Source organism: Adiantum capillus-veneris, chromosome 9, assembly GCF_014529385.1.
Source record: "Adiantum capillus-veneris isolate H3 chromosome 9, ASM1452938v2, whole genome shotgun sequence".
NCBI lineage: Eukaryota > Viridiplantae > Streptophyta > Polypodiopsida > Polypodiales > Pteridaceae > Adiantum > Adiantum capillus-veneris.
Window position 1 is genome coordinate 18,743,215 of NC_140939.1, and position 17,404 is coordinate 18,760,618.

The 17,404-nt window shown below is 45.2% G+C and overlaps 1 protein-coding gene across 1 annotated transcript in view; it reads left to right on the forward strand.

Annotated features, from left to right (window-relative positions):
- Positions 1-806: 806 nt before the first annotated feature.
- LOC147450189 (CRS2-associated factor 1, mitochondrial-like) overlaps positions 807-17,404 on the forward strand; it is a 30,754-nt gene continuing 14,156 nt past the window's right edge. Inside the window, exons 1-2 of the mRNA XM_086519480.1 lie at positions 807-1,797; positions 1,917-2,044. Of these exons, the coding sequence (XP_086375606.1) occupies positions 972-1,797; positions 1,917-2,044 (954 nt within the window). The 5' untranslated portion in view covers positions 807-971. The remainder of the gene's footprint in view (positions 1,798-1,916; positions 2,045-17,404) is intronic.

A 17,404-nucleotide genomic window follows, 5' to 3' on the forward strand; every position in this document is an offset into this window, starting at 1 on the left:
CGTCTTACACTCTGCTTGCGTGCATGAGAGTGTGTGTGTGTGTGTGTGTGTGAGAGAGAGAGAGAGAGAGAGAGAGAGAGAGAGAGAGAGAGAGAGAGAGAGAGAGAGAGAGAGAGGGCCCCTGCCGCCTCCTTGTGCTCCTGCCGAGTGCTGGAGAGACACATTAAAGGGGCTATCTACTCGTGGCTCAACAGCGAGAGGCATCGCCCACTGCCTCTGAAAGAGCCTTCGAGAAAGAGAGAGACGTTGAGCCACTGCCCACCTTCTTTGAGAGAGAGAGCAAGAGAGGGAGGGATTGAGAGAGAGAACCTCGGTGCCTCGTGACTGCTTCGAGACAAAAAAGACCTACCTACAAAGGGGGAATATGCTAATAAAAACATTTTTTTCCCAGTATGTCCCTACGATTTAAAAAAAATCGTTATCGTAGCGAATCTAAGATGATGCGCACTTCGAAGAGAGCCTGATGTACAAGATGCGACGGCGAAGGGGTACAATGTTGTTGGAAGAGCTGGATGAAGGGTCGGGGGACTACGCTTGGCACGAACTGAGCTGCAGGGCGCGCAGGTGGACGAGGGCCTGGGAAGGGGTTGAAAGACTTTTTTTTATAGAATGAAAGGTGCGATTGAAAGCACAGGAAACGACTGGCTGAGTTGGTGAGCTTCAGATTCTGCTGGCCTGGCCGTCAGAGTTCAAATCCGGAAATCAGCTGCTAATTTTGTTGCTCTTTGTACGCCAAGCCAGCTTGCTCTTTGTGCGCCAAGCCAAGAAATGAGGGATCTCAGAAGATTCCTGTACAATATAATAGCAAACCCACCAGTATGTATTGAGCACTCATACGTCCTCCAAAACCCCTGGAGGTTTTGCAGGGCGGGGGCGAGAGGGTTCGATATTTGGCCTCGTCATTTCACGTAGAGCAGAAATGAGCAGGCAGTGACTACCATATGAAAATATAAGGGCAGCTTCTCAGCCTCATGATTGGGCGCAAGCTCTCTTCCGCTGCAAAGCAGCTTCTGAGCTCGTCCTCTACGCACGCAAGTCTCTTCCACACAAGCAACACCCCAGAGCAGGCGGTAAAGATCGGGCGGGTCTCCGCTCAGAGAAAGTCTTTTGCCAGCCGCACCAGCAACCGCATTGCTGCAGCAGCCCCCCCAGCCACTCGCAAAGCACCACCGCTCGGTCTAGCGGGAGAGCTAGAAAAGCTCAATTTACCAAAGCGGAAGGATTGTGACGACGATACAAGACCTCCTCGCAGGTCATGGCGGCCTCCTTCCCATGCTAAAGTAGATATTGAGGATGAAAAGAAGAAGAAGAAGAAGAAAAGGGCACCTCCCGGCCCTATCGAGTTTGAAAGCCTCACAGCCCCAACCCCCGCGCATTCGGATTTGCCCTTTGCATTCAGATATAGTTATACAGAGATTCCCAAAGCACCGGCAGTTGGGTTTCAAGAAAAATTTTCTCCTTTTGGTCCCGGCCGTTTGGACAGAGTTTGGGATGGCCAGCAGGCTGTCTCATCACCATCTTTATCATCTTTGTTATCACCCTCTTTCTCATCTTGGCGATCACCCTCGTTGTCGTCCTCCACTCCTTCAGACAACAGTGTTTTGAATATGAGGAAGGGCAAGTACAGTTTTAAGGGGGTCAGACTGATCAACCCTTCTACTTCTCAACAATCACACACTCGCTCAAGGAGAGTTAGGTCCAGAGAAGAGGTCCTTGGAGAGCCTCTAACTCAAGAGGAAATTAAAGTGTTTGTTGAGAATGCAAGCAAACACAAAACCAGAAGGCAGATCAATATGGGTATCTTACTTGTATTATAGGTTTTGCATCACATGACACTCATGACAAGTAGGGTTTTTGCAGCTTTTCCTTGTTAGTGTTTGTCTTCCTTTGATTGAATCCTTGCTTTTCTCATGCAGGTAGAGATGGTCTAACCCATAATATGCTTATAGAAATTCAGGAGCATTGGAAACGTGAGCCAGTTATCAGAATAAGGTGTAAGGGAGTGTGTACTGTTGACATGGACAACATTGTTTTTCAACTTGAGGTAGGCTTGCATGCTCTTTTTATAATCTTGCCGTGAATGGTCTGGACAACTTGCTCTTCAGCTTTCTGCTGTTATCTATCATATTTATTTTTGGATAACTTCTTGTTGCGTCTATGATTTTAGAGCTGCCCATTGTTCAGGCACTGCGCTAGGGGCTTGGACTCTGGACTTTTGGTGAATCAAGCTTGTGGATATACATAAGTAGAATTATGATGTGAGAGCCTTGTTGCTTGTATATTGCTTCTTCTTTGACGGTGATAAGCCACTTTTTGGCATGCACATAGTAGTGGATATTTGATGACCTCACTCTAACACAAGTAGCACACATGCAAGAGTTGATGCTAGAGAACAAGGCGGCGAGGGAGAAGTGGTGTTGGAAAAACGCACCACATGACAGTGCGAGACCTATGGGACCAACCTTAAATTGGCAGCATGGAATTGTAACGGATCAATGAAGCTAGATGTAGGCGCCTTTGAGGATAGCTTTAAGGGAAGAGACATTATTTTTCATTCAGAAATGCATCAGACTCCTGGTGGCACATTACTTAAAGTGACGAGATACACTAGAAACTCTACAGAGTAACAGTAACTGGCGTCTGTGATGTCGAAACTGCCCTGCACATTTGGTAGCAAATGTAACAAGCTTGAATTCCAGAGAATAGCCCATATGTACTCGGGTATCTCCACAATCCGTGCCATATTGACAAAATGTTAAGCAAGCTCAAGATCGATATAAGAAGTACGCAGATGAGCATCGTCGTCTTGCTACTTTCGAAGAAGGAGACAAGGTTTTCCTCAAAGTTCCGGAGCATTCAGAAAGTCTGAAGACGGGAAAAGTTGCTAAAGTTTCACAACGCTAGTGTGGACCGTTTACCATTCTCAAACGTATAGGTCAAGTGGACTATAAGTTAGCTCTCGCAGAGCACTCACGAGTTCATTCTTTTTCTCATGTTAGCCGTTTATGAAAACAGCTAGGACAGAATGATAACGTCATTGACAAAGGTGTGATAGTTGACCTTATCGAACCGCCAAGCATTCCTCATGAGCCCGAAAGGATTTTGGATTCTCATGAGCTTCGCAACAGACATCATGTCAGACGACAGGTGTTGGTAAAATGGCTAGATAGACCTGAAGAAGGTTCTACATGGGAGAATGTCTCCGCACTTGAGAAACGTTTTCCTATGCTCGTTTTCGAGGACGAAAACGATTGGTACACCTTGTAACATTTGGTTTGAAGTAAGTTGGCTGAGAGTAAACTTTGTTGGGTGTGAGTCCAAATCTGAAGGAAGAGGATCAAGTTGGTACAATCCACATACTGTTGCAACTCCCCTGACTTCCAGGCCGGAAGCTTTATACATCCTATGCTCATCAAATACAAGCACCATGCCAAGTCAGCAAAGTCCATACACTGACAAAATGTGGTAACCAAGACAAGGCACATAAAGAATATGGGAGATGTACATTCCCCCTTTGCCGTCTGGAATAAGCCTCCAAATGCAAACACGTGTAGGGGATTGTCCCATTGCGTGTAGGAGCCCTTGGGACACGCATAGACGTGCTCGCTCCGCTAAAAACGATTCAAAACAGAGAATTATAGCCTGTTGTGTTTTTCTGCAGGTTTAGGGTTTCGCACCTAAATTACAAGAGAACACCAGGGGAGCCTCAGGAAGGCCTTGGCATGCTTAGACAGGGCTTTGGGCACCTGGTAGTGGCTAAATAGGGATTTACAGCGCGCTGAAATTTTGTTACAGCTCACCGAAAAGCTTCTAGAATGCGAGGGAATCCGTCCTAGAGGTGTACTTTTGACCTACAAAGGTTTTGGTGCCGTTATGTTGTCGAAATTAGGTCGGAAACTTGCATTTTCCAGCCCTAGACAGGTTTGGACAACTTGATGAGAGTTTGATCTAAGTGTTCGGATCGTTCGTTTTCAATTGAATAAAGAAATACCTAAAGTGGCGCTGGTCTTTGGGGCCTACAGGGTGTCGGACTTCACGTGCGTAGTGACATTCTAGTTGTCGGACGCATCTGTGCTCTCTTTTCTTCTTAGTGCTCTGTGTAAAGTTAGCAGTTAGTTGAATTAGTACTGCCCTCTTGTCACAGGCTTGGGCACCCCAAGTCGGAAATCGAGCAAAGAATCACTTAAAATACTTCACAACTTTATCACACTTTAAAATTGAGTCGAGACGGCACGACGTAGTTCTGTGCCCAGAGAGATTGGCCCTAAAGATTGACGCCTCTTTTAATATTTCTTTTATATCAATGCTTGAGCAAAGTACAACTCCGAGAGGTTCTCTGCTCTCAGACTCTGTGTCCAGATGCTTTGAAGAGTGAGGCCCCTTGGGTCCTTTTATTCTTACAAGGAATGCCCCAAAAGTAGAGTCCCAAAAGCTTATAAACTCAAAAGCAAACAGTTCCAAAAGCAATGATCCCAAAAGCTGCCAGAAAAGCATCAACGTAAAAAAGCGGAATTCCGTATAGTTTTGCCATGTCAACATGCTGTTAGCACGTATTACGGAGGTTCGTACCGCCACGTCAATAGCTTGTTAGCGCGATATGTGGACAGTGGTATAGTCAGCTGTTAGTGTCCGTACCGTCCTGCCACGTCAGCAGCTCTGTCCGCAAGGTAGTCATGCCAATCATCATTTTGTGACATACCCCCCTCTTGAAAGAATTGTAATCGCCTTCGATTACCCTTGCAAAATCAGACATAAGCCATAAACCAGTTCAATAGACACTGACTCTAAGTACCGACGTACTAGACGACACAAATTCAGCACTTCTACAAAGACGACAGTCAAGTCACATCACATCACAATCAGATCACATTCAGATCACATCACATAGAATCTAGGACCGTGATTCTTGGCCACGTATTTAGCAATCACATCGAGATCCGCACCGGACCTCACTGATCTTGATTAACTAATCCCATATCGTGATCACGTCCATGGATTCAATGGAGCATGATTCCTGGCAACGTATTTAGCAACCACATCTAGATCTATCCCAGATCTCACTGATGCCGGATTGACTAATCCCATATTGCGATCATGTCCATAGACTTTTGCACTCCAACATTGTCGTGTGCGAGTAATCATTTTCCGGGGATTCCAATCCATCACTAAGTCCATACTGAACAAAGTGGTCCAATCATTCAGTTCTAGCTGTGGCCATCTCATCCCGGAGGAACTCTTGATGCGCACACGACAGTCTCATTGAATCAATTGTGATTCAATATTCATGATTCGTTATCAGGTCCATTCGAGAGCTGTCACTGCTCCAAAATCATCATGATCTCATTCTTAATCATGTTATCTGTTCACAAATAGTAGGATCTTCCATAAAACATTAGTTTCATTCAAAATTCATGATACTTAATGGATTCATTCGGGAGCTGTCATTGCTCCCAATTTGTAATCATTATCATCGATTTCACCTATTATTTGCACACATCTAGCAAGTTCTTCCAAAAACATTAATTTCATACATAAATCAGAATCATCTTCGGAAATTACTTTTTTAAAGTTCTTCATTCAATACTTAGCTCATAGTGAACACAATGTTTCAATCATCTAGTCATCTCATCCGTTTAGAAGTCTTGATGTACCTAGATCCTTGTGTAGCCATCTCATCTCGTAGGAACTGTTGATGCGCTCACCACAATATCCAGTCTTCTCATTCACATGGGAATCTTGATGCACTAGAATCATTCAACATGCGTCATCATCCATTCATCATTCTTATCTTGAATCGACGGATCCATTCTTGAGCTTCCGTCGCTCTCGATCTCACCATCCCATCCTCAGTTTCACTTGCAAAACAAGCAAGGAGATGGCTCACCTCGTTGCAAAAGAGTGGATGTCAAGCTCCATGCTTCTCAATCCATACAGATGCGAGTTCCTCGCTCCTATTTTCGGTTATCTGTCACAAACAACCAGATTGTCAGTACATCAATATCCCTTTCAATGTTCTTTCTAGTATCTGGTTCATCTTCTAGTTAAGAGTTATGTTCCAACTCTTCTTGTGAGTAAAGCTTTTTGCTTTTCTGCACTTGTCTGTCCTATCAGCTTTCCACCCCGTCCTGAAAGGAGACTCGGTGGCTTCACGCCATCTTGAGTGAATCTCATCAATTAGGTAATTCTTCAGGTGTTTCGCAAATCTCGGGTTTCTAGGGTACTTGATCAATCTTTTCACACATGTGTCAACCTGCAGTTGACGCTTGTACTTCACTCTGACAAACTTCTCTGCCAAAAAAATTGTCCAAATCTTTATTCTTTTCTTCAGTTCCCGCGCCGGATTTCAACTTTTCTTTGCCTTTCCGTTGAAAGGTGTTATCTCTGTCGGATTCTCCACGAGAACCCATGTGTAATCTGGGATTCTTTTTGGCTTATGCCCTGTAGGACAGAGCAATGAAGACGGAAGCGCACCCGATGCGCGATGAAGTAAGGGTGGGAGTGGCTAATAAGTCCGGAGTCGGCACACGAAGTGTAAGGTGCAGCGGAATGAATGATGAACTTTGCTCAAGATGAGTGCTCTGAACTGTGCTCAAGGTTCCTTTTACTTAGGGAAGGGAGAGCCTTCCGTTCTTTAATGAGAGAGTGCAATGGACACAAACAAAGTGAATGGACATTGTGCGTGAAGGTGTATGAGACTGAGAGATAGAGAGAGAAGAGAATACGACATCAGGGAGTTGTAAAACCCTCCTTCGAAGGCCCCACTCTCGATGGCGAGAGTGGTCTACTATTGATTGCACAAACTCGTACAACTCTGATACACTTGAAGACTATGATGCAATGGCAACTAGGACGATGTCGACGGTGACGACTTGACTCTGTCTTCGGCTGAAAATGGTGATGAAGTAGCCGCTGTTTTGGCTGAATGCTATCGCTGCAAAAACGCTATCTGCTGGTCCCTTATGGCTGCTGAAAATCTGATGTATTGCTGCTGTTCAAAACGCTATAAGACTGCATTCTGCTGTCCAAAAATGCTGGTTTCGGTGCCTCAAAAACGCTAGGCAGCAGGGGAAAAACCAAGCGCTATTTGCTGAGTTTTTGTCGCTGCTGTCCTTGGCTGAAAATGATGATGAAAAACTCTAGGCCAGGCTGAAAAACGCTGATGGTGTGTTGGCGTTTTTGGTTGAAGAAAACGTTGGGGGTTCTTGTTGAGGAGTCACCTTGAGGGCATGTCTGCAGGATTGCCTTGTGCTCTCTTGGTTTCTTCTGCCAAATACTGCTAGCCTAGGTTTGCTTATATATTTTCTTACCCAAATAATGCCAAATTGCCCTACTCAGTTCCCATTAAAAGTCACTTAAAAATAATAAGTGAAAAATGTCAAAAATAGGAAAAATAGGTTTAATGCACTGGAAAATGCTCCTGATGGATTCTGTTGGATTCTGATGGTAATGCTGATGATCGTGCTGTGTGCAACCAGATGATATGCATCTACTCTAAGTGCCTTGGCCTGCACGGTCTGCGAATAGACTCACAAAAGTGCCTAAACACTTCCTAAGCTAGACTGAATGGACTGACTGAACCCTTGTCATGCTGTAGCTTGTCCACGGACACATAGGGTTAGATGTATCACGTGATATCCCCTCCTTGAAAGTGAGGTACTGGTACCGAGCTGCATTCCTTGTAGTCTGCTACCAACTCTGGATGATCCTTGAAAAACTCTTCGTCGACCCACACCGCTTCGTGGGTCCCTTGATCCTTGAACTTCAAAAAGTATTGTCTCACTTGCTTCTTCGAACCATGTCGAAATCGATGCAACAACACTTGCTCCGGCTCCATAACTTTAGCTTCATCGATGATCTCTGGTTCTTCTTCTTCCGAAATGTCCCTCGGAGGTGTTCCTTGAAACACTTTCAACCAAGAAACATGGAAAACGTTGTGCATTGACCATGAAATAGGCAACTGCAATTTCATTGAAACCTCATTTATCTTTTTAATGATTGGAAATGGACCATACATTCGAAAAGACAACTTGGGATACTTCTTTCCAACTTGCTTAAGATGTTGCTTCATGATTCTTAAATACACCCAATCCCCTTCTGTCACGTGACACATCCCAACCCTATGTGTCCGTGGACAAGCTACACCATAGAAGGGTTCCCGTCAGTTCAGTCAGTTTAGATTAGCAGTGATCTGGCACTTTTGTGAGTCTATTCATAGACCGTGCATGCCTAGTCACTTAGCATAGATGCATATCCTCCGGTTGCACACAGCATGATCATCGGAATTCCCATCACAATCCATTCGCATCAGTTAGGGGAATTTTCCAGTGCATTTAGCCTATTTTTCTATTTATTGGTTATTTTCACTTATTATATTTAAGTGACTTTCCAACAAAAGTAGGTAGGGCAATTTTGCTAAGTTAATATATAAGCAAACCCAAGTTAGTAGTTATTGGCAGAAGAGGCAGTAGGAGCTTCCCGCTGAACAGGTCACTTCTCAGCAGTACCCCCCCAGAGCCTAGCGTTTTGGATAAAGACCTCAGCCGACGAGGAGTCCTGCAATACCGCGGCAACACCAGATTCCCCGCATCCTTTTCCCCCTTGCATCATCGCCAAGACCATCAGCATTGTGGCGTTATTGTCTCAGCATTTCAGCGTTTTCATCAATAATCACTAACGCTAGGAGTGCTGCCTATTCCAGCGTTTTCCACAGCTTGGCACCTCAGCATATGCAGCGTTTTCAGCAGGTGCAAACCTCTCTAAAAACGCAGCCAAAGAAGTCCTATAGAGCCTAGCGTTTTTGGCAAGAACAGGATAGCATCAGCGTTTTTAATTCTCAGCCCAAAACAGCAGCAGATCCTCGCAGTTTTCAGCCTATGACTTGGTAGCAGAACCATCCCAAGACGGTTGCAGATGTTCCCCCATTTTCAGCCATAAAAACGTAGCCAAAACAGTCATTTTCAGCCACTGAAACAGTCCCCGAATTCAGCGATTAGAAAATCCCAGATTTCAGCCATCAAGTTGTCGTCGTCATCGCCGTACCGTCATCGCATCAGTCCATTGCATACACATTGTACACCTTTGTGCAATCAAAGAATAGACCACTCTCACCGACAAGAGTGGGGCCTTCGGAGGAGGGTTTTATAACCTCTCGGGTGTCGTATCTCTTCTCTCTCCTTCTCTCAGTCTCATTCACTTGCACGCACAATATCCACTCACTTTGTTCGTGATGACAGCACTCTACAAAACGGAAGGCTCTCTCCTTCCTTAAGAACTAAAAGGAACCTTGAGCAATAAAGATCATTAATCTTGAGAAAATACAACATTCATTCCGCTGCACCTTACATTGGTATCAGAGCTTTGGAAGTGTTCTGCATTACTCAAGGAAAGAACCACAAGAATTTTTTTGCCTGTTGCGATCGCATGAATCCAAGTTTACTTGGGCGTGGCGATTCCTAATTGTGTTTTGTTGAAGAGCAACCTTGGTGTGAGCGCAAGGGCGCCAAGGGGTGCACCTGCAGAAAAGGGTAGAACTCGGGTGAAGAGAAGATCCTTCTCCAACGCGATTTGCAAGCGAAAGAAAACCTCAAGAACCCCAAGAACCCAAGACCCTCAAGAATCAAGAACCTCAAGAACCTCAAGAACCCAAGATTCTCACAAATCAAGGACCTCAAGAACATCAAGACCCTCAAGAACCCAAGTTCCTCGCGAGCTTAAGACCCCAGGATCATAGTGCATGGTCGTCACCCGAAGCGGAATGGATACTTCGCATACAGGTGATGAGCATGAGAGAGGCGAGGGAGACTCGTCCCCACCTGGAGATGATTTCTTCAACCCTCCCCCTTTGCCATCTACGCCAGACCCTATGGAGGCAATGATGAAGCAGATGATGGCCATGATGGATAGACAGGAAGACAAGTGCCTTGCTTTAGAACGCGAGCGCGACGCAAGAAAAGAAAGAAAGAACTAAGGAAGGAAGAAGCGGTAGCACGAAACGCAGCATTGGAGGCTGATCGTGCCGCTCATAGATTGGTTTTGGAGACCGAGCGTGAAGCTCGTAGATTGGCCTCGGAGGCCGAGCGTGAAGCTCGACGAGAGCTACGCACTCAAGAATTGATTGCCCAAGTCCTAGCCTCGAAGACCGAACCACCCAAAGATCGTGGAAGTTCGTCAAGTGGCGCAAGCCACGACGCCGATTCCAACCATCCAGTTACAGAAAAGTTGATTTTCAGTAAGTATGACGGTAAGATGGATGCTACTATTATTCATTCTTGGTTGCATCAATTTAATGCTTATTTTGCGACAACTAAGAAGACAAGCAATAGCAAAGTTTTGACGACAGCTATGTACCTTGTCGGTGATGCCATTAATTGGTACCACGCATGGCAAGAGGCACAACTAGCCGCGCATCTAGAGGTAGCCGACGATTTCACGCCTCTCTCTTTTAGTTGGGCTGATTTCCAAGACAAGCTCAAGGCGCGGTTTATGCCACCTCAGTACCTTGCACGATTGAAGGACGATTTGCGAGCTCTCAAGCAAAATGGTATGCCGGTTATGTCTTTTTCTAATCGTGTTTTGCAGCTAGGTACCCAATTACGCATGACGGATGAAGAGCGCAAAGAGGCTTTTCTCTTTGGATTGGACGAGTATATCAAGTTCGATGTGGAGGTACTCGATCCAATCGATCTCAACAAGGCGGTAGCGATTGCTCTCGCACAGTAGATGAAGCACAACAAGGGAAAGCATAAGGAGAACAAGACTTCCAGAAGTACCTCGCAGACTCCTCAGAACGGTAAGAATGGTAAGAATGATAACTCTTCTAACCAATCTTCCAATAGTATCTCAACAAAGAGGGTAAAGCTAACACAACTGATAAACCTAAGCTTACTCCAGATGAAAAGGTAGCACAAAGAATTGTAGGATGTTACATCACTTCAGAAGAACAAAGCACTTATTCTGAAGAAGGTCGTTGTTTTCGTTGTCAGAAGCATGATGAATTGAATGATAATGATTTGCATGTTGATTTGGATGATAAAGACAAGCATGATGATTTGGATGATAAAGACAAGCATGATGACTTGCATGAAAAAGATGTGATTGTTCACCAGGATGAGGTGTTAGTGGATGCTTTTTCTAGCAAAGCTAACCTCGTTGTAGATTCGATCAATCACGAAGGATCGATCTCGGCTCTCGAGCCTTGGTCCAAAGAACCCTCACAGGAAGTATTGTGTGTTCGCATGATTGATATGCACGCATTGTTCGATTGTTTCATTCGTGAAGGTTTCTTGTATTTTAGTCAGCATCGTTATGTGATTCCTTTTCCTAGGCATGACATATTGTATGTTGAGCACGTTTCTATCATGGATGCGCACGAATGTATGCGGATTGTTCATGAAAAGTTGAAAAGTATGTATGTCAGGAACTCGCATTCCATGTCTCTTCCTTGGCATGACATAGTTTCCAAAAGATCACATGATAGTATGAGCACCAAGCATGGGCATTCCACTGTGATTTGCCACAGTTGATTGATTTCTATCAAACAGAAAAGATTCGACCTCATTGTTTGCATGTGTTTAATGAAAGGGTTGTCACTCCGTCTATATGTTCATCTACATTGCATACATAGTCTTTAGAGAAGACAATATTTTTTTCCTTCACTTTACATGGAATGGGTATGTTCATGGTTTTGTGTTGGAGATGGTTTCAGGAATTTTAGCCATGGAGATTCCTGAAGACGAAAGAAGCAGGACTCTAGACGAAGTTGAAGCATCGAAGGAGCCACAGAAGACTGTGTCGCTTTCGGCGCGGCCAAAAGAAGCAAGCGTTGCAGACCTTTATGAAGTTCAAGTACCGCACAACCCACACATCAGAGTGGGCCGGCGAAGAGTCCCTTCCAGGATTCCGGATGCTGTTGGCGATCTCCCTCGACGCCATATAGTTCGGTACCAGTACCTCACTTTGAAAAGGAGGGGATGTCACGTGACACATCCCAACCCTATGTGTCCGTGGACAAGCTACACCATAGCAGGGTTCCCGTCAGTTCAGTCAGTTTAGATTAGCAGTGATCTGGCACTTTTGTGAGTCTATTCGTAGACCGTGCATGCCCAGTCACTTAGCATAGATGCATATCCTCTGGTTGCACACAACATGATCATCGGAATTCCCATCACAATCCATTCGCATCAGTTAGGGGAATTTTCCAGTGCATTTAGCCTATTTTCCTATTTATTGGTTATTTTCACTTATTATTTTTAAGTGACTTTCCAACAAAAGTAGGTAGGGCAATTTTGCTAAGTTAATATATAAGCAAAGCCAAGTTAGTAGTTATTGGCAGAAGAGGCAGTAGGAGCTTCCCGCTGAACAGGTCACTTCTCAGCAGTACCCCCAAGAGCCTAGCGTTTTGGATAAAGACCTCAGCCGACGAGGAGTCCTGCAATACCGTGGCAACACCAGATTCCCCGCATCCTTTTCCCCCTTACATCATCGCCAAGACCATCAGCATTGTGGCGTTATTGTCTCAGCATTTCAGCGTTTTCATCAATAATCACTAACGCTAGGAGTGTTGCCTATTCGAGTGTTTTCCACAGCTTGGCACCTCAGCATATGCAGCGTTTTCAGCAGTTGCAAACCTCTCTAAAAACGCAGCCAAAGAAGTCCTATAGAGCCCAGCGTTTTTGGCAAGAACAGGACAGCATCAGCGTTTTTAATTCTCAGCCCAAAACAGCAGCAGATCCTTGCAGTTTTCGGCCTATGACTCGGTAGCAGAACCATTCCAAGACGGTTGCAGATGTCCCCCCATTTTCAGCCATAAAAACGCAGCCAAAACAGTCATTTTCAGCCACCGAAACAGTCCCCGAATTCAGCGATTAGAAAATCCCAGATTTCAGCCATCAAGTTGTCGTCGTCATCGCCGTACCGTCATCGCATCAGTCCATTGCATACGCATTGTACACCATTGTGCAATCAAAGAATAGACCACTCTCGCCGCAAGAGTGGGGCCTTCGGAGGAGGGTTTTATAACCTCTCGGGTGTCGTATCTCTTCTCTCTCCTTCTCTCAGTCTCATTCACTTGCACGCACAATATCCACTCACTTTGTTCGTGATGACAACACTCTACAAGATGGAAGGCTCTCTCCTTCCCTAAGAACTAAAAGGAACCTTGAGCAATAAAGATCACTAATCTTGAGAAAATACAACATTCATTCCGTTGCACCTTACATTGGTATCAGAGCTTTGGAAGTGTTCTGCATTACTCAAGGAAAGAACCACAAGAATTTTTTTGCTTGTTGCGATCGCACGAACCCTAGTTTACTTGGGCGTGGCGATTCCTAATCGTGTTTTGTTGAAGAGTGACAGGGATCCAAAGAAAGAAGGGCTTGTCCAGCCTCCCCTTGTGTCTCTTTTCACTCATTGAGAGCGGACAGTGCACTTAGCGGCCGGCCAACCGACGTGAGGTGGGAAAAAGCAACCTTGGTGTGAGCGCAAGGGCGCCAAGGGGTGCACCTGCAGAAAAGGGTAGAACTCGGGTGAAGAGAAGATCCTTCTCCAACGCGATTTGCAAGCGAAAGAAAACCTCAAGAACCCCAAGAACCCAAGACCCTCAAGAATCAAGAACCTCAAGAATCTCAAGAACCCAAGATTCTCACAAATCAAGGACCTCAAGAACATCAAGACCCTCAAGAACCCAAGTTCCTCGTGAGCTTAAGACCCCAGGATCATAGTGCATGGTCGTCACCCGAAGCGGAATGGATACTTCGCATACAGGTGATGAGCATGAGAGAGGCGAGGGAGACTCGTCCCCACCTGGAGATGATTTCTTCAACCCTCCCCCTTTGCCATCTACGCCAGACCCTATGGAGGCAATGATGAAGCAGATGATGGCCATGATGGATAGACAGGAAGACAAGCGCCTTGCTTTAGAACGTGAGCGCGACGCAAGAAAAGAAAGAAAGAACTAAGGAAGGAAGAAGCGGTAGCATGAAACGCAGCATTGGAGGCTATCGTGCCGCTCATAGATTGGTTTTGGAGACCGAGCGTGAAGCTCGTAGATTGGCCTTGGAGGCCGAGCGTGAAGCTCGACGAGAGCTACGCACTCAAGAATTGATTGCCCAAGTCCTAGCCTCGAAGACCGAACCACCCAAAGATCGTGGATGTTCGTCAAGTGGCGCAAGCCACGACGCCGATTCCAACCATCCAGTTACAGAAAAGTTGATTTTCAGTAAGTATGACGGTAAGATGGATGCTACTATTATTCATTCTTGGTTGCATCAATTTAATGCTTATTTTGCGACAACTAAGAAGACAAGCAATAGCAAAGTTTTGACGACAGCTATGTACCTTGTCGGTGATGCCATTAATTGGTACCACGCATGGCAAGAGGCACAACTAGCCGCGCATCTAGAGACAGCCGACGATTTCACGCCTCTCTCTTTTAGTTGGGCTGATTTCCAAGACAAGCTCAAGGCGCGGTTTATGCCACCTCAGTACCTTGCACGATTGAAGGATGATTGGCGAGCTCTCAAGCAAAATGGTATGCCGGTTATGTCTTTTTCTAATTGTGTTTTGCAGCTAGGTACCCAATTACGCATGACGGATGAAGAGCGCAAAGAGGCTTTTCTCTTTGGATTGGACGAGTATATCAAGTACGATGTGGAGGTACTCGATCCAATCGATCTCAATAAGGCGGTAGCGATTGCTCTCGCACAGGAGATGAAGCACAACAAGGGAAAGCCTAAGGAGAACAAGACTTCCACAAGTACCTCGCAGACTCCTCAGAACGGTAAGAATGATAACTCTTCTAACCAATCTTCCAACAGTATATCAACAAAGAATTCTTCCAATGAATCCAAGGGTAAAGCTAACACAACTGCTAAACCTAAGCTTACTCTAGATGAAAAGGTAACACAACTGCTAAACCTAAGCTTACTCCAGATGAAAAGGCAAACCAGAGAGGGGGTACCAATGCTTAATGAACAACCGTGCAACATCTTGTGCGGTGACTGTGGCTTTACAAGGAATCAATATGCAAAACTCGCTGAAACGATCGACAATTGTCAAACATTGAGTGTTTCTTGAACGCAAACTTGGTTGAAGGTTAGTCACAAAATCCATGGAAATATCTTGAAAAGGTCCATCGGGAATAGGCAGCGGAAGCAAGAGGCCTTGCGGCTTACTTTGAGGAGCTTTTACCTTTTGACATATAGTGCACTGTGTGACATAACGAAACACATCCTTTCGCATTTTAAGCCAATAAAAGAATCTTTCTATGTTTTCCAAAATGGTGTTCATTCCCCTGTGCCTACCCGTGAGAGAATCATGTGCATCATGCAATATGGTTGGCCTGAGAGAGGGCAACACACATAAACGTTGACAGAAATACAACAAACCATCACGAATGAGATAGTTGCTTGGCCCTTGGGAAGCAAGAGCCTGCAACCAATGCTTACCAAACTCGGAATCCGCATACTGATTCTTCATGTTGTCGAAAGACACACCCTGAATAGACAATGTGGACCTTGACTCAAGAGCCAAAATCTGTCCTTTGCGACTCAACGCATCTGCAACAGGGTTAGCGTTTCCAGGCACATACTCAATCAAACCTCCAAATTGCTCAAAAAAGTGTGCCTACTGTGCTTGGCGATCACTCCAATGTGCACTAGGCATAGACTGGAGCCGCTTGAGGGCTTGATGATCTATGCGAACTGTAAACTCTCTAGCATAAAGAAAATGCTTCCAATGCTTAAGAGAGTGAATGACAGACAAAAGTTCTTTATCATAAACTGAATAATTCTTTTCTGCAGTATTGAGCTTCCGGCTAAGGAAAGCTACAGGACGACCATGCTGAGCACAGCGCCTATGGCGACATTGCTCGCATCCGTCCATACCTCAAAGGGATCATCCCAAGAGGGAAGGATAAGACACGGTGCTTCTGTCACCGCAACTTCGAGAGTTGCGAAAGCCTCAATGGCTGCTTCGGACAAGTCTACGCGCTAATGGCGAGTCTTTACCTCTTTCAAAACATCAGTCATAGGTGCGGCAATGCGTGCAAAATTCTCTATGTACGAACTATATGCTTGACATAAACCAAGAAAAGAACGCACATCATATGCAGTTTTGGGCAAATCCCACTTACGAACATGTTCCACCTTCGCGGAATCTAGCTCGACGCCTTCTGCATATATAATATAACCCAGATAAGTTTCTTAAGTAAGAAAAAATTCAGACTTTTTAGCTGCAATGTACAACTGACACTCATCCAAACGGGTTAGTACCCTTTCGACATCCCTTTCATGTTGTTCTCACGATGCAGAAAAAACGAGAATATCATCAAGAAAGATGAACGCACATATACCAACCATATCGCCGAAACGGCCTACCATGAGAGGATTAAATGTACCCACGGCACCTGTCAATCCAAAAGGCATAATAATATACTTCCATTGCCCTCGCTCGGTGCGAAAAGCGGTCTTGAAGATGTCGCCTTTGAATATCCATACCCTGATGGTATCCACTCTTGAGATCGACCTGCTGAAAACCTTGGCCCCTTTGAGCTTATCAAGGATATACTCAATGCGAGGCATCGGAAACTTGTTCTTGACGGTCATCTTGTTCAAAGCCCCGTTATCAACACACAAACGAGACGAACCATCATTCTTGTGAACAAACAAAATAGGAGCAGCAAAAGGACTTACACTAGGACGTATGAATCCTCTAGCCACCAACTCCATGAGTTGTCGCTCTAACTCTTGCTCCTGTGTCTTGTTCAAACGGTAGGGAGCCTTACTGACAGGCTGTTCCCCCTCCATAAGCTTGATGCAGTGGTCCTCCGGCCGCTCGGGTGGGAGACGGGGTGGAAGATCATCCTGCAAAAAGAGATGTTTAAACTTGGTAAACAAATCTGAATACTTAGCTGGAGCCTGAATGCTTGGGGAAACTGGAGCAACATAGATGAATGCCGCTCGTGCTCCTCGTCGTAATTCATGCTTTACCTGCACATGAGAGATGAGAGGCAAAGAATGCAAACCCTCCTCAACACGAATGATGAGGGGGGAGTTAGTCTTGGCATTTAAGGTGAGAGTGTTAGCCTCCCAATCAATGAGAGGGTTATGCTCACGAAACCATCTAATGCCCAAAAGCATATCACATTCTGAAAGAGGAGACACGAGAAATTTCCTACGGAAAGGAGCTTGTTGAACTGTAAACAACACATCAAGGCACTCTTTTGTGATGAGAGTCCATACCAGGAGCGAAGCCAGAAACCTCGAGAGACGATTTCTGACTAACCTCTAGGTGGGCTTTGTCAACAAGAGAGGCACTAATCACATCATGCATACTGCCTGGATCAAACAATATGATAAAACGCTGACCTTTTACATGACCAAAACACTTCATGAGAGATTCATCAATG